The sequence below is a fragment of the Thunnus maccoyii genome, chromosome 3, assembly GCF_910596095.1.
Source record: "Thunnus maccoyii chromosome 3, fThuMac1.1, whole genome shotgun sequence".
NCBI classification, from domain to species: Eukaryota; Metazoa; Chordata; class Actinopteri; order Scombriformes; family Scombridae; genus Thunnus; species Thunnus maccoyii.
Window position 1 is genome coordinate 12,089,702 of NC_056535.1, and position 17,783 is coordinate 12,107,484.

At 41.7% G+C, this 17,783-nt stretch overlaps 1 protein-coding gene across 4 annotated transcripts in view; it reads right to left on the reverse strand.

Moving 5' to 3' along the window:
• The window catches only part of LOC121893940 (plexin-A1-like), a 191,984-nt gene that overhangs the window by 42,639 nt on the left and 131,562 nt on the right, over positions 1-17,783 (reverse strand). For all 4 annotated transcript variants that reach the window (XM_042406145.1, XM_042406142.1, XM_042406143.1 and 1 more), the window contains exons 10-11: positions 16,066-16,266; positions 1,878-1,974 (exon numbers count right to left, since the gene is read on the reverse strand). In XM_042406145.1, the coding sequence (XP_042262079.1) occupies positions 1,878-1,974; positions 16,066-16,266 (298 nt within the window). The remainder of the gene's footprint in view (positions 1-1,877; positions 1,975-16,065; positions 16,267-17,783) is intronic.

Here is a 17,783-nt window from a genome sequence, read left to right on the forward strand (position 1 = left end):
GAGACAACAACAGCTTGTTTGATACATTTACTGTAGACTACAGGGAGTGACATCAATAAATGGAACAAAGTGACACTGGTGTTAGCTTACATTACAGACAAAATAGCAACAATCACTGCTTCACAGACCTTAGAGATGTAACAGCTTCTAATCTAAAACACTACACAAAAATCCTAGCTCCTCACTGTGTCTTTAACCATCAAAGAGTAACAAACAGGACCAGACAATGCAGCTTCCTCTGTTGTAAAAAAACTCCTCATGCACGTCATCCGCAGGCCATATTGAACGCAGTGGTAGCTGGTGATGATGTTACTTTACCTCACAGCAGGAGAATAATGTTACAGCCCCCCGCTGTGCTGTACAGGCTCTAATAATTATGGAGACAGCACTATAAAGACTGTCCTACCAGTAATTATATCCAACAGACATGATCTCATTGTCGTCTCCCACAGTGGCGCATCGAATACGTGTATGTGTTTAACAGTAAATCATATGGTTCTTTGTTTGGATGGCATTGTATAGTTATACATAAGTGTATGTATTATAATACTGTGTCAAAAGTGGATATACATTGTAGATAATAATACATGTAAACCTAAGTGTGAACGCCCCGGAAACTTGCTCAGTAGGGGTGAAATGAAATATCATCCTGGTAAGATATTTATGATCCAAACAATATGCATTGTGGAGTTGAAAAATAGAGAAATAACTAAGGAATTACACTCTCATATTCTATTCATTTTGGCCCGAACAAATAGTTGAAATATAAATATAACAAAACTAGACTATCAGTAACAGTCCTGCGTGATTAATAACAGTCTTACTGAAGTGTAACAGTAAGCGATCATCAGTAAGAGAAAATCTGTTATTAATCATGTTTAGGCAGTAGCAAAGTAACAACACCAAAGGCTGCTTTCTGGAACAAACCATGTGAAGGATGCTTCTTGCTTAGCTTTAGTACACAGAGTTAAGTTTGACCTTGAAATGTTTAGTGTTAGTTTTGCATTGTTAACATTGATGTTTGAGTTACAAATGTAATGGTCCATTGCAGAGGAGAGTTTGCTCAAGTAAACAGATCACTTTGCCACAGGTTGATCAGTCATTGTGTTTGTTCACTTAAGGCTACAGTCTTTTACTACTGAGATCTGCTATTCACAATTCATTTGCTACCTCCAACAATGACAAAAGAGTCTCAAGGGGTAAAACCTGACACTTAACAGACATAATTATTAGTCAATGTATGCATTAGTTTATATAAATAACTAATGTACAGCAAAGGATGTGTGCTCTGTAACAGTGGTGTGAGTGCAAATGATCTAATATCTATCTCATATAGATATCTTAAGACACATGCATTTAATGCAAACCATTAAATGGTGAATTATTTCAGTATCGCTCTCACACACATATACACACAAACAAACAGTGATGTAATAAGTATTTGAGCTTCTTACAGACCAAGAAAGTAGATTATAAAGGGTGGGCTGGCCAAGGGATTCTGGTCACAATATAAATGATTTACTTTGCAGTTGGATCTGGTTTTCCAGAGAGTCACAGTAAAACTGTACTATACTGTATATTTTCTGCAGGTGCTGGATTGTTGTTTTTTGAGATGCTCCATAAGCCAAGACTCAGCTGAAGATTACAAAATTGCCATTTTGCAGATTTAGAAATGGGACTGATTTGTGTCTTTAATGTCTCATGTTAAAGGTTAAAACACATGATGTTGATAAGAAAATAGAAAGATTTAAGGGTGCTTTTAAGGATGTTTTTACTGAATGAAACTCTCATAAACACTGCTCAAAAAGACACCTAGAGCTAATGTGTGATGATAGTGTAGATAGTAAATGATCATGTTTGAACCCACACTGACTCACCTTTGATGTTGTAGGGGTTGTCGATGACAAAGTTTCCATTCCAAACCACAGACAAATCCACTGGCAGGTCACTGATGTCATTGCCCTCGTAGGTATACTGAAATATAAAAGAACAAAATCAAGATTAGTATTCACTGTGAGATATAATTACCTGAAACAATGTTTTTCTTAAACAAATACCATCATTATAAGAGACTCTCAGTCTTTTAATAAAACACAAAATCAGTAAAAGAGAAAGAAAATCAGCCAAAAGCCAGGGCAATCTCTGTTCAGCTAGTGGCTGGTAGTAATGTCATACCCTGCGGTGCTCGCACAGTTGAAGGGCCATAAAAATGAATGATGAGAGACAGGCTATATTGTGATTTTAACACGCAGCACATCCGCCGCTGCCTGGCAGAGCACGGAGTTGATTAAGAGATTGGGATCCCCATCACTGTATGACTCATTCCATTCCAGTGATGAATGAAAAGCGTAATATATCTTCAACAATAATATTCTCATCTAATTTCATTTTTGCATCCTGAACTAATAAGAGTTGAAATGTAATTGACTCGTCATCTGCATAATCAGTTTTATGGAATCACTTTAAATGAGACAACAAGCTTCAAAAGCTGCGATGTGATGGCGGCACGTCAGCTGTGGGGATAACAACAGAAAGAGCTCCTGTGAGACCCCTCCTAACCTCAGATAAATTATGGATAAATTATCAACGATGATTATCACCAGCAAATAAAATGCAGCTTTAGAAGTTACACCCCCTCTCCCCCCCTCCCACCCTCCTCCTCCTCCTCCTCCTAAATTGCACACACACAAGCCAGCCAAACACTGAGGTAAACACACAATCATCTGAAAATACTCATTCATCAAGAACCCCACACACCCCACCCACACATTTTGCATTATTAACTACTCCATTCATTAGTTGTCTTTGATGCAACATAAAACAGATACTAGATAGCGAGAGATTCCCTGTTCTCTGCTTTGAGACTACTGCTGCAGTGATGTTAGCTGATGGCTTGAGATAGGCCATGTTGACCTAATGCCTCTGTCAGTCAAAGGGTACCCGCTCACTCTCGCTACCACTGGTATGGTCACTATCTTCAACGGCCTCGGGGTGAGAGATAGTAGGACTATTCTCCTCTAGTGGAGTGGTGATAAAATCCAATGTGAAAGCCCTATGCCTGAGGCTACAGGGCCTCACAGATTGAATCTAGCTACAACTTCACCACTATGTGATATCACCCACTCCAATGTGATACAGTTAGATTTATCTTGACATCTGCAATAATAGTCAATGTGAATGTATTTGAGGGGAAAAGGACCAAGAAATGTGCATAGAGAAGATAAGAAAATGAGAGGACACAGCAATGTCACAATGTGTGACTGGCTGATTAATTCGTTCTTCGCATTTGCGATTGGATGATTTACATTGAGCGGGCCCTGAAGGCGCAGCGATATCCAAATAAAGGAAGATGTCTCCGCGTATCTCAGAGGAACTCCTACTTTGCTCTCGGAGTTTATTTTAAAATGTGTTTTAAGGCACATTTTGGTGCTTTGATTTATTTAGCAGCCATCAACTACTGAAGAGGAAACTTTTACCCCTGAGTAACTCCACTTAACAGGAGGTTACTGTATATATACTGATATACTGTATATAGCAAGCTTTAGACTGTACCACTGCATTAACTGGATCTTTATGACATTTTGCTCCTCATGAGAGTTTTGAAGTTTTGTGAGAAAGATGGCGTCCCCTTCATCTTTAAGCCCAGTGTACCTGATATGTTAGGGAAAAACAACACGGCATGTATGCTTTAGTAGTTACTGCAGTAGAGTCATATAGAAAAGGGGGGGTTGGGGGCGGCAAGAAAAGGACAATCTGAAAACTGACAATAATACTGGACAGAGTGCAGAAAGTAAAGGGAAGGAAAGTGACAGGTGATGGCTAAAAGGCTGGAAAATATTTGGTATGGCTGATGGTGCAGAAAGACAGAGGTGGAGCGAGCTGGGACAAGTGGAGTGCAAAGAGCAAAAAAAAAAAAAAAAAGAAAAGATGTTGAAAAGGAGGATGAGGAAGTGGGTAGGGGGAGAGGGTGGTGAGAGGATGATACAGCAGCAAGGGTGAAGGAGAAATAGCGAGGGAGAGATGGATAGAGAGAGGTGATTGTGTGTTATTCTGTGGACACCATTCATTTACACATGGAATAAGAGGCTGGGGCTGGGCTATAAGCGCCTGAGCTGGTGGGGGCTAAAGTGAAATTGGCATTTTCAATTTGTTCCCTGACATGTCTGCCTTGGTCTTTTCACACATTCCTCTGCCTCTCTTGCAATCCTCCCTCCCACCCCTTCCTTTTCCTCTCTCTCTCTTTCTCTCTCCCTCTCATTATTCCTTCCTTCTGCCTCTTTACAGACCTCCTCCCCTATCAATCTCAGTCCGAATTTCTCTCCCCTACCTCCATCCCCCAGAACGCCCACGGTCAAACAAGGAAATATGGAGCGGATTCTTTTATCGCATATACCAAACATGTCCAGAGAAACACATGTGCACGCTGTAGTATACATTCAGCACATGGGACAGTTTCCAAGAGCGGGGTGCCAGAAAATGCATCAAAGACTGAATCACACAGTCTATACAGGAAGTAAAAAATGATAAATAAAAACACATGCAAACAGAGGATGATAAGACATTTGCACAACACCTCATATTTTGGACCTCAGCTATCATTTCTCTCCACTGAAGTCCAAGCATATGAACTTCTTCAATCTTTCCCTCCCTCCCTCCCCCCCCCCCCTCCAAGAGACCACCCAGTCTGCCTGGGAACGAGAGCTCTCCTTCACCGGGCAGAGATGAAGAGAACATATGAGTGTGTTTGAGTGTGTGTGTGTGAGAGCGTACACACCGAGACAATGAGAGGAAAAAGAAAGCAAAATGCACAGGGAGACTGCACTGAGGACATGTGGATGGAGGGAGAGAGTGAAAATAAAAGAAAAAGGCAGCAGGACGGGGATAAAGAGAGAATGCGAGGGATAAAAAGATGAGACTGAGGAGATAAAACAGAATGAACTGCCAGAGACAAAGATGGTGAGGGAGGGAGAGAAGAGAGAGAGAAATAGAGAAAGAGGGGTGTTATCCAGCTACATGTTTGGCAACTGTTCAAGTTGTTGCAGATTAAGGCGTTTCAAACTTAGCGCTCGCTCTCTTGACGATCGGTTCCTGTTTTGCAGTCGGAACATGTTAACACAACAGGTGCGTTTTGCTCATTCACGCTCTTGTCTCAGAAAAAACAAAAAAAAAGTCACCAGAACATGACTCGGTGGTTAAAACTGGAAGTGTTTAAAACCAAAACAGCAGCCGCAATAAAGCTCCATTAAGCTAAATTTTAAATAAACACTGAATCAAGTGACTGTTCGTTGAGAGAAAGGGGTCTCTGATTGTTTTAGTTGGCCAGAATGACTAAATCAAAACTGTGACGGCTCATATAAAATGTTGGACAGCCTCTTTCAGCACAGGAGGCAACACAAGCTACCTGCCTAGCAAGAAATGGCAGAAAGGTGAAGGAAACTGTTGGTTTTGGATTGGACTTAGCAACTTAAAGAGAGCCAGATATTCTCCTTTAGGGGTTAGTGCACCGAACCAAAGCTAAAAGTTGTTAAACAGTGGAAATACATTCCTCAGGTGGCCAGGTGGCAACTAACCAAATAAGTCACTGAAATATAATTTGTGGGAAAAGAGAGGCTGTTCTTGAGGCTGCCTGGTTGACATGGGCCTGACATCCTGTCTTAAACTTTAGGATAAAAGTACAGTCTCAGCTGTGACAGCCAGCCATCATTTCAGGGACATGTAATGTCAAACAAAGAGACCTTAAGAACAATTTTCTTTAAGTGCTACACTGCCAAATATGTTGTACAGTGATATATTGTACCCGTTGTTCTATTTCAGCATCATTGCAAGCCCTCAGGACTCAAAGACAGGCTACAGTCAAAGGACATGGGGTCAAGCTTTCCTCCACTTCCATCACCGTTGCACTGCTGACCAACCAATAAGAACACGGCCTGACCCCCCTCTGAATCACACCACAGGGCCAATTCCGCTGATAGAGAAATAGATGATAGATGTGTGTGGGACCTCTTAACCCTGCTTTACATCCTGAAAAACTGCACCACACACACACACACACACATACACACACACACACACACACACACACACACACACACACACACACACACACACACACACACACACACACACACACACACACACACACACACACACACACACACAGGTGTGGAGGTGCTGACAGCTAAAACAATAAGAACGCCTGCCCCCTTCCCCTTTTTTTGTCCATGTTACAAGCATGTGTCTGTGTTTGCACATCTATCCTCAGAGGGGAGAGGTTGTGTTGAGAGAGGGGATACTGGGATCTGCTTGAGCGTGTACCTTCACTCTACAAAATCGTGAATATTTAGTTAGGGTAGGGGAGAAGTGTATATGTGCGTGTATGTGTGTTTAATGTGCAACGGAGGGTGGGGGGAGGCGTCGGAAAGGTTAGGTTATGATCCAAAGCTCATCTCCTCTCATTGCACCAAAGGCTTATTAAACTTTCATACTGAACCGGCATTGTTGCACAATACACGGTTCAGGGAATACACATATGCACCTTGTGCATGGTTTATTCACTGCACAGCAGATTCCAATATGAAAATACAAACATTACGCAGGTTACTTTTTAAAAGGTCAGGATTTGCATGCACACAGGAGAGTGAAAAATGAAAATGGATAAAACAAAATCACAAAATCTATGATTTAAATCTGACATAGTTGAGAATGAGAAGGTGATGCTACAAAGAACAATCCTTGCGTCTACGACCTCGACCTGAGACTCTGAAGACCCTTGTTTTATGGCGAGCAGCATTCTTTTGTTTCTTTACTTATATGACCAGACAACAGACAAATACAAGTGGAAAAAAAAGGATAGATACTTTGGAGAGAATAGCAACAAAGAGATAATAATTAAGATAATTCAGAACTACAGACGGATGTGGAAGGTAGACAAATAGACATGACCAAAAAAAAAAAAAAAAAAAAACCTCAAAGAATAAAGGAGATAGAAGAGATGTCGCCTCACAGCAGGCTCTCAGCAGAAAACTGCAAACACGACTGAATCGCCAGCTGGACCTCTGTCACTGAAACTGAAGGAGAGGAGGCAATGATAGATGGATGGAGAAGGAAAGCAAGTATGGAGTAACAACGGGTACCTTCTGCGAGGGTCACAGCCTGATAATTAGTCATTTTGAAGGTGTGCGCGAGCTGGACAGCTAAAAATACCAAACTAGCCCAGGGCAAACCCGTACCTGGGATAGAGCAGGTCTCTTCCTCTCTCTTCCTCGCTCTCTCAAGGTGACAGTTATCAAAAATTATGAGACACCTCTCAATCTCAAACTCTAGCTTTTAAATAGTTTGTGACGCAGTTGTGAAAGGAGTCACATTAGGATGACGCTGAAGAAAAGTAGAGGACACAGCCTGAACTGGTCTAGTCTAAACTTCGCCAGTCTAGATAAGGCTCGGCACACTGTGTACGTCAATGTATAGATGAATACACAACACTCTTTTACACACACACACACACAACTTCCAGGCAGATATGGCTTCCTAATCAAGGATCAAGTGGTAATCCTTCCTATAGCTTAGCGTGTGTGTGTATGTACTGTATGTGTGGGGTCAGGCGGCGTGGAATCAGCCCCCGCTCATAATAGAGGCCTGTTAGCCAGTGCTAATCGCTAATGCTAACAGGATTGGAGCATAGCCGGACCCAGTTACCCAGCTTATCTCTTGCACGCGCACACACACACACACACACACAAACACAAACACACGCACACATGTGCAAACACACTAGCACACATACTTTCTTCATTGACGGGGAGAAAAAGAGAGAGGAGAGAAAAGTGCTGGCTTGAGGGAAAAATAATGCTGCCATAGCCAATGTTTCTTATTTTCCAGCCTACGCATTAAGCTAGTGTAAGCTTACTAGACTTCTCCCCGGACAAAAGGCTGATTTTTGGTTATTTGCAGATATGCCCGTATTTTTAATATCCTCAACCTTTTTCCCCTCTGTCAACTCATGCCATTCTTCTGGTGGCCATTCTCCTTCACCGACTCCACCGCTCACACAGCCTGTTTTTTTTTTTTTTTTTTTCAGACCACTAACACATATCCAACCAGTATGTGTAAATATAGGCCACATTTTACGCAATTCACACAACCCATAACTGCAGTGCTTCACCATTCCTGAAGCAGCACTCACTCTATCACACAACACACATGCAAGAAGAACAGAAAAAACATTTGACTAAATGGATTGATAAAGACATACAGTAGGCTGCTGTATGCATTTAAAACACATGTAAATGCAGTCAGAGGTGCTGGCCTCTGAATTAACCCTCCTTCTCTCCTCTCTTCCTCACTGTAGCCCATCAAACCATCTTACAGAACTGACGACAGGGAAGGGCGGAGCACCGCTATGAGAGAAAGAAAATGTAAAGTAAAGGTTAAAGATTGCAGAGACAGAAGGAGAGAGACAGAAAGGAGAAATAGATGATGAAAGTGGGGTGGAGGATGGGTGGAGAAGCTGGCATATGCTCATAGCTGAGCAGCAATTAATTCTTATTTATCCAAGACTGGAGCGAGCGTGGGAGCACCGCTCTTCACCTGTCAAAGAGGAGGAGAGGCAGTGAGCCAATGAAAGGACAGAGATGAAGAGGAGGGAGGAGGACAGGTATATGACTAGGTGAGAGGGAGGGAGAGGAAGGCTGCATTGTTGATTTTTTTTTCCAGGTCTCACTCTGTGGCATTTTGAGATACAGATATTATATGAGAAACAACTTCAAACACCCAACGTTGATAGGGCTGATCAGCGTCACTGTGAAAAGGCCACAATAGAGCAGTGAAATGCATCTTCAAAATCTGATCAGGGCAGTCTGAAGTATCATGTGATAGGGGAACAAATAATCTAGAGCTACTCACAATAAATTCCAGAGAAGTTCCCAGGCACTTTCAACCTACCCGCACACTAAACACACACACACACACACAGACACACACACACACAGTCTGAAAGCCAATTAAAACAGTGTCAGTGTGTACTGTGGCTGACTACTATGGCAGGTCTAGTGTTTATATCTCATCAAGCTGTGCCAGGCCATGCTCCACTGCGCCTACCCTCCACCGGCCAGCGCCAAGGCCCTCATTAGCCCTGTCTCTGCCACCTTCAGTACTCTGTGTGTGTGTGTCTGTGTGTGTGTGTTTGTGCACGCAATAATGTGCATGTTAAGATTTATTCAAAATTAAGATTTATTCATTTTAATATGTTTGTTTTTTTTAATCTTTAGTTGTTACAGTAAGTAAAATCTAGAGAAACTTAAGAAAAGTCAGAGGAAAAGAAGTGTGCATGAGCTTCATGTCTGTCTGTCTCTCACACACTAACACACACACCATGTAAGGGTGTTTGACACCATTAGACCAGTGTGGTTTGTGTTAGCTGTTCTCCCTGCGGACATGTTTGGCTCCTTCTCTAGACCTCTATTTGCTCCATCTATCCATCTATGCATCCATCTCTCCATCTTTCTTGTCTGCGATACATCTCTCATTTCCCATCGGAAGGGAGGGGATTATTTCCCAGCGACGTCCTCTCTCCCCTCCAACTCTGTACGGTCTCACTGCATGCTTCCTCTTTCCCTCCTCCTCATCTATCTTTCACATTTCTCCCCCTCTTTCTCCTGATGTCTCCACCTCCAAAACTTCCTATCTTTCCTTTCCTTTTTTCCTCATCTTACTCTTCTCTCTTTCCCCGACACAATGTTCTCTAAATCTTTATGGCTTCTTTCTTCTTCTGCTGTTTTCCTGCATGTGTATGTGAGTGTGTGTGATCTCATGCGCGTGCACACATATACACACACACATGCGTGCGAGCGTCCGTCTCCGCTGCCCAACTGCAATTCATCATCATTTTATCTGCCTTAATTGGATGCCATCAGGACCCCTGATACTTCCCATCTCTCCTTTAACAAACAGCTGCTCTCCACACACACACACAGAAGAATAACACGCAGACACACACCCTATCCCAAACTAGATTTTCTCCTCCTGCCCCCGTGTCTGCTTTTTTTTTTTTCTCCCCTCACTGGTGAAGGAGTGAGAGAAAGAGGGTGATGGAGTGGGCGAGTGGTTTATCAGACGGAAGGTAATGGTGTAAGGCCCTCGCTGATATTATCTATCCACTCATTCCTGCCCTCCAGGGAGAAACAAGAAAGAAGGATAAAGAGGTAGAAGGAGGAAAAATGGGAGACACTGAAGTACAAACGGGCAAAAAGCTAAGAACACGGAGAGATAAAAGAATAGAAAAAGTCTTGAACAGTTCCAATTCTCTTTTCTCAACCTCGGCCTTCGAGCGACACCCAGCTGTGTTCCATCAGCCTCTCTGACCCCAGAGTGTGGTCGTGTGAGCGTGCTGCGTGTGCGCAAGCATTGTGTGTACATGTGTTTATTCGCTCCCATGACCCTTCCGTCGCTCTGAGCACAACTTCCCAGCCCACAGCTCAGCATCTTATTGGCCCACACGCCAGGAAGCTGCCTGAGCCGGGTCAGAAAACCGGAAGGAACCGATGTAGACGCCAGCTTGTTGTTTTGGTTGCTGCTGACCGGAGCTAACTGCTACCATAAGGCCTGGCGGATGGCTCCATATGTGTCAGTGGTAATGTGGGCTTGTTTGGCACTAAGAAATACAGAGGATTTCTTTTTTTTTTTTTTTTTTCCCAAAATGATCAGCGTTTTTCTCCAGTTAACTTGCTATGGGACCTTGGACAATCTGCCATTTCATCAACTTTCACAAGTTCCAAAAATGCTGGAATTATGCTTGGCAGAGAAGCCAACTTCAAAAGTGAGAATAGCTTAAAGAGAAGAGGGAAAGTGTCTGACGTTTCATTCATTTCACAATATATATTATATTGCTTTTGAAAGTTCAACACAGCAAAATTTAGAGCTTTGAGCAAATTTTTAAAAAAATTCTTCAAAGTCTTCACACCTTGAATATTATGTGGCTTACTTCTTTCATGTCTCAACTTGCAAAAGCCAACCTTTTTTCCAATAATGCATTCTTTCTCATGTCTTGTGATATACTCGCTCTTTTCCCCTTTGGGATCAGTTGGTACGGACGGTAACCTTATACAGAAATACCACAGGACCAATATTTTCCCCCATAAGCAGATACGGACGCCAATACATAACAAGGTTAGTATGGAGCTGATGTTACACTATCATATATCATGTGTGCCACATATACAGTAGGTTATTGGCAGCCTCCTGTTAGGGGATACTATATAAGAGTATTCAGTTATTACGGTCACTGTAAAAGGAGTAAAGTATGGGAAACTAGAGTTTAAACATGATCCGACTGTGGATATCCTGAATATCCTGTGGATAGTTATCTTCTTCTGGATAGTGTGATGATATTGTATGAAAGAGAGGAGAATGAGTTTTAGCCTCAGGAGAGACTTATGAGCTGATTTTCCCCCTCATACCCTCTCATCTCTTTCTCTCCCCCTCTGTTCTCTTAAATATCACTCTCCCTATCACTTTTCCCCATTCATCTCACCTGAAATTGTCTATTACGCTCCTTTTTCCCTAGTCTATCTCGTCTGCTCTCATTTCCATTTTTTTTTTTTTTGCAGTTTCCACTGCTATCTAGTGTTACCTCTCCTCCTGTCCCTTTTTTCTCTCTCATCCTTCTCTCCTCTTTCCTGAACTCCTCTGCCTGTATCCTTTCCTCCGTCCTCTTCACCTCTCTGCTCTTTCACTCAAGGTATTTTTTCCTCTCTTTTCTCCTTTATTACTGTATAAGAATCCTCTCCACAACTCTCTCATCTCAGCCCTTGTCCTCGCCTTTCCGGGAACAAGTAAGTGAGTGTGTGTTAGTTTGACGGTGGTAAACACTTATGTATATCTCACACACAAGGCTAAACTGTGGATTAGCACCCCTGTGTTTATCCCATTGATTAGCAAGCCCCCTCCAACAGTCTTCCAGCGCGGTATAATGGAATTGCGCACACAAACACACGCATACACAACTATCCTGGGATCCATAGCCTTAGGCATATTGAAGGATGCACATGTGCACACATGCACAGACACTGATTAACCCCTATCCCCATAGCTGTGTGCCTACAAACTGAGGCAGCAGTGTGTACGCAGCATAACAGATGAAGTCTATTTCTACTGCAGAGTCATATATGATTCATTGAGTTGGTGCTGAACACTGTCAAAGTAGGAACAAATATGGAGGGGTGTGCATGTCAAGGAGAGATATAAAATGGATAAACTAATATTTAAGACCCTCATTCTTTTGAAATACTGCTCTAGAGCTATAATAAGACTCTCATTCTAATAATTTATGACACACAATTGTACTCATAAGCTCAGGCCTGGGTGAATTGTGCCTTAATGGCAAGTTCAAACAGCTGGCATCTTCTTTCATTCACTGACTCTAACTACAGCCTCATGTAGACTTGATGCAGAGTTGCTGCATCAATATCTGACTATGCAGTCAAGTTGGCACCGCTAATTGCTAACAAGGGCTAAGCGCTGACAGCCCAAGGCTAATTGCTGCTAGCATGTCTGCTTCGTGGACATCAAATAGAGAAATTCAGCTTTTGGCCGGGGTTAGGCTTTGCTGCTGATTAGCGCTGGCCTTGCAGCTACAATAAACAGTCAATAAACAGACATCTCTGTGGAGGGACAACCCTATCGCTGGCTAATTATCCCTGCCTTCACAAACAACTGGCTAGCGTGTGCCAGCACCTGAAGACTGCCCGTCGATACAGACAGAATGGAATACTGCGCTAGCTGTCACGGCGGCTACCCAGAGAGTAATATAGCTCTGCAGAGACAACTGCTGGTGTGTGCTGTACATGTGTGTCTGCTTATATGTACATGACTAAACCTCTGACTATCAAGATAAGGTGTAGCATATAGACAGGTAGGGATAGTTTTACTTCAAGGTGTTAAAGCTTATTAACCAGACACTAAGGACTCTTATAGGTTTCAAATATTTGACTCTATGTACAACATGTTGTGATGACAGTTGCAACAACCGCAATTTACACAAAATTAACAGCACCAGCTCACATCTAATCTCAGCATTGTTGCATTACATTTTATGTTGAGATAGAAATAGACAGGGATGGGGGTAAGCAGTAGTGTTTGAGAGACGAGGAAGAGGCAGTGAGGAAAGTAGGGAATGGCAGAAAGAAGAAAGTATGACAGACAGACGGAGGGAGGGAGGGAAGCAGGGTTGGGAGGGAGAGAGAAAGATGAGCTCTACAGGCAGAGAGAGGAAGGGAAAGAGAGAGGTATAGAGTCGAGGTGTAAACATGATCAATCCGCTCTCAACTAGGTTCAGAGACAGACTTCCTCTTCACATTTTCAGCCTCAGTGAAGCGCAACGCTAGCTACCTCTTATCTGTCACACTAGTTTAAAGCCTCACAAACACATGCGTACACACACACACACACACACATACACACAAAACCATATTTCAACACACAGAACAGCCATGGACCACATGCACAAATACCTGTGCCTACCTGTAAATCCTCTACACACACACACACACACACACACAAATTCTCATTAGAAACTTCTGTAAAGGGGTTGCTAGTGAGCAAGGTATGGAGGATCGACAGAATTGACAATATTTTCTTATCAAAACAGCTATTTTTATATGAAGACCAGCCTAAAAGTTCACTGAGGCCATCATAAAGACACCAAAAGTTGAATTATGTACATAGAATCGACCTGAATGGTGGAAAAGCTCCAAAAATATAAATACAGTGGTAGTGCTTCATGGCCTACAAGAACCACGAGGCAGCGTACACCAGGTGATTTGGTAACCGGGAGAAGCCACGGGTGATCATCGCCAAAATAAACTATGATGGAGATGGTCTACTCTACCAAGCCAGACTCCAGATCTAACACAAAGACAAGGACAATGGTTTCTAGATCCCAGAAAGGCCATGGAGTGTGTTCAAAAGATAGTTATCCCATCTACAGAGTCTGAAGACTGAGTGTATCCTCACCTGCATTGACAATAACAGTAAGAACTGATGATTATGATGAGCTATTATATTTTTTACATATTGTTAACACATTGTTATTTCCTGTTTATTTTCTATTAAAATTTCACCTGCTGCATTAAACATAATTATAGGGGTAAATTGTGCTTCATACTTAATTGAACATATCTAACACATTAACATATCTCTCTCCCTCACAAAGCCACAAGTCATAACCTTATGGCTGTTACTTTTATTATTATTATTTTTCATTATATCTACCTCATTAGTAGCTACTCTAATAGGAGACTATTAACATTCCTGCTGAATTTAATTTGTGTGTAATTCAGATGGCTATTTTACCATGAGGAGCTGTTTGACTTCATGTATTTGTGTTAGGCAGGAGCCTGAATGACTAATACTTCATAACTTATTTTATTCTTGTTTTTATCTAAGCACATTGAGAGCACAATCAAATTTAATCTAGACTGTGCACTTTGCTGCTTGCTTTTAGTGGCTAGGAACTAGGTCCCACCATACTATTGCTAATGTTAGTTAGCTGTAGTCTTAATAGCTGCTTTTTTTTTTTTTAGTTCTGATCCTTCTGTTCCACGGGGATTTTGTGTTAAACATAAGAACAATAAGGTTACCGTCACTTTTCTTTATCCAGATTCCTATTGTTTTTGTTGAAGTTAAAAAACTTTGGAACAGCTGAAGAAAGCACTCTTACTTATCCCACTCATTTTGGTTTCATTATTTATTTACGCTCCTCATAATCCACATAACAATATACATAATCTATGAGCAAACTGTTCATTTCTGCTCCCCGTCTCTCTTCTCCAGCCTCTAGTACCAGGATTGTAAGTAATGGGAACATTAAAAATTATAAGATACAATGTTATAAGGTCTTCACAGTCCTGAATTGCTGAATCAGTCATGCTGCACCTGCAGGCAGCTGCCTCCCTGCCCCACCTCCTGCCCCCAGCTCTCACAAACCAATGGTAACCTGGCCCACTGACACCAATTTTGATTGTCTTCAAGAAAAGAAATATGCAATGTGAGGAGATATATATATTTATATATACACACACACATATATGTATATAGCTATATAATGTGTACAAATGCTATATACAGCTGAGAAAAGAAGAAAGTAATTGTATGAAAATGTAATTAAAAATTAATTAAATTAAATTAATTAAAATTAAATTAAAAAAAGAAGCTTATGTAAAAAGCATCCTTGAGAACACTTCAATCTGGCACCTAACATGCATCCCTACCAGCCAAAAAGCCACAAACACATTCAAAGTCATGGAAGCATAGAACAAAACTTTGATGGCTGGCCACTGCAGCGTCACACTCCACCGATGATTTAAAAGTGTCACAAAAAACACGATAATCCGTTATAATTTAGACCAGTATGCTCTGGGAAAACTCCCCCCCTGTAGTGAAGCCTTATTATAAGCGCGTCTCAATTCGAATTATGTCTGAGTGAACTCTTGATGTCAATATTTATTTGCTAACTATCAGTTCAATGTGGGAGATGCAGCATTGGGTCATTTATCTAGATTGTGACCAAGCCCGTGTCCAAGTAGTGCATGGTGATCTATCAGGACAATGAGCATGTTAGTGTCCAAAGTGGTCATTAGATGTAGGAGGCCATTATTTAAACCCTGACAGAGTCAATGTCCTCACTGCGATCATTATTTAGTTACCTAGTAGCATTGATTAGGTCAAGAGTAATAATGCTAAATTACTCTGCTAAAGCCTAAAGAAAATTCAAAGTATCATCTGTGTTTCAGTCTGTTTAGTATCGGTTCTGGTTTTATTCACAACTATGCTAACAAGAAAAATAGAAAACACATTTATTTAATAAAAATGGCATCCATCACTTTCTCCTTATCCAACTATCAGCATCTTTGAATCCTCTTGATACACAAAGCAGTAACAAATCAATATCATCCAAGTCTCTAACTGTATCTAAATCATGTTATCTGTAAACAACATGTCACCCATCCAATTTGGGTTTCTCTCTTTTTCCTCCTCATATCCAAAATTCCACATTTTTTACATCTTACTCACAGCTGTTTTCTGGCACTGGATGGAGGTGCTGTTGAAACGCAGGGCGGGAACACTGTGGGTCTCCCCCTGGATGTGGAAGACGCACTCGTAATTCCTCTGTCCTGACTGGGGCTGCGGCAGGTTCTTGGCGGCTAAGGTGATCGGCTTGGTCACTCCGACGGGGATGTAGATCTGTGTTGAGGGCAGGATCTGCGGGCAGTCCTGCAGAGGTAGAGAGAAAAAAAAAAGAAAAGAGTTACTCAACTTTGTGAGATTGCTCTATATAATATGAAGAACAAGCTGCGAACGGCAGTAAGATAAGAGAAAAGGTGATGAAATAAGTCACTTGTTTGTTGACAAGAGTAAGGTTTTTTAAAAAAGCGAGCAAGCCGTGGGTTACATATTTGACTTCGTGCCAGACACTCGGCCTAAAGAGCTGTGCTGTGATGCACTATTCACATGTGTTATGGCTTGTGCAACACTCCCACTGGCCTTGCACCAGATTTAAATGTAGCACGACAACACTTGAGCAAGAGAGCTGTTCATACAGTTCATAAAAGATTATCTACCCAATAAAACTATTCTCATCACAACAGAGCTGCATTGTTATGGCAAGAAAACCCCGGTGTATTATGTCCATGTGTGGAGTGGAGTAATAAGCTTGTGAACTTTGTGTTTTCTGTGTGTGTGTGTCTGTGCACGTACATTAGTCACTGATATTGGCCAGAGCTGACAGTCTTGTTTAGATCATCTGGAAACAGCCCATCCACTGGCTCACACCACTGAACTACACAACCAAAGAGGGTGTGTGTGTGTGTGTGTGTATGTGTGTGTGTCTTTGAATAGATGCGTATGGACAGATATGTTTCTTATGTGTGGTTGCATTAATGTGAGTCTATGCTTGTATGTGCTGACTTTACTGAACTTGAAACGAGACAGGACAGTGCACTCGGTATGTAATGTTTCCTAGATATGCATGTGTGCATTTGCTGGAAGAAATTAAGTCATTACAGCGTTCATGCCATGATTTGGCAGCGATACAGATCTCGTCAACGCGGGGAATGAGAGAGAAAAATAAGAAAAAGAGCAGGGGGTGGGTGACAGATCTTATACAATATGAGTTAAAAGCTTGGGTGGAACTAACCCACCCTGTGTTTGAGCCAAAAGGATAACAAACCACATCGCTGCTGACAAATCACACATTTTACAACCTGAGGACACTGTTTAGTGACTCACATAATAAGAGACATGTGGCAGGCATAAAGCAAATGTAGTGAGAAGCTAATTGAAACTGAAGCTACAGTTAGGCTTTTTCATGCAGGCGAAATGAGACTTTGAAACAATGGATTTAGTTTAAATACTTAGATCAATCATTCATAGAAAAATCCCTAAATACATATTTCATCAAGGTATTTAATCTGAATTGTAAAAAAATCTGCAATCTGGAAAAAAAAACAAAAAACTTTATCCTTCGACTAGTCAAATAAAATGTTAAACTCTATGTAGCGAGATTGTAGAGGAACTTGAAGTTGACAGTGTTGTAGATATGACCAGCCAGAAGAGTTTAGGAGAGGGGAATATCGACCAGATCCTTGTAAAATATTCACTGCACACCTATCGCTACATTCCCTCTTTTCCTTTAAGCAGATAGCTGGCTCCCCGGCAGTGAATTTTTCTTTCCCCTCCTCTACTCTGAGCTGTTGTACATTAGAAGCTACAGCGCGTCCCCGGGGCCTGAA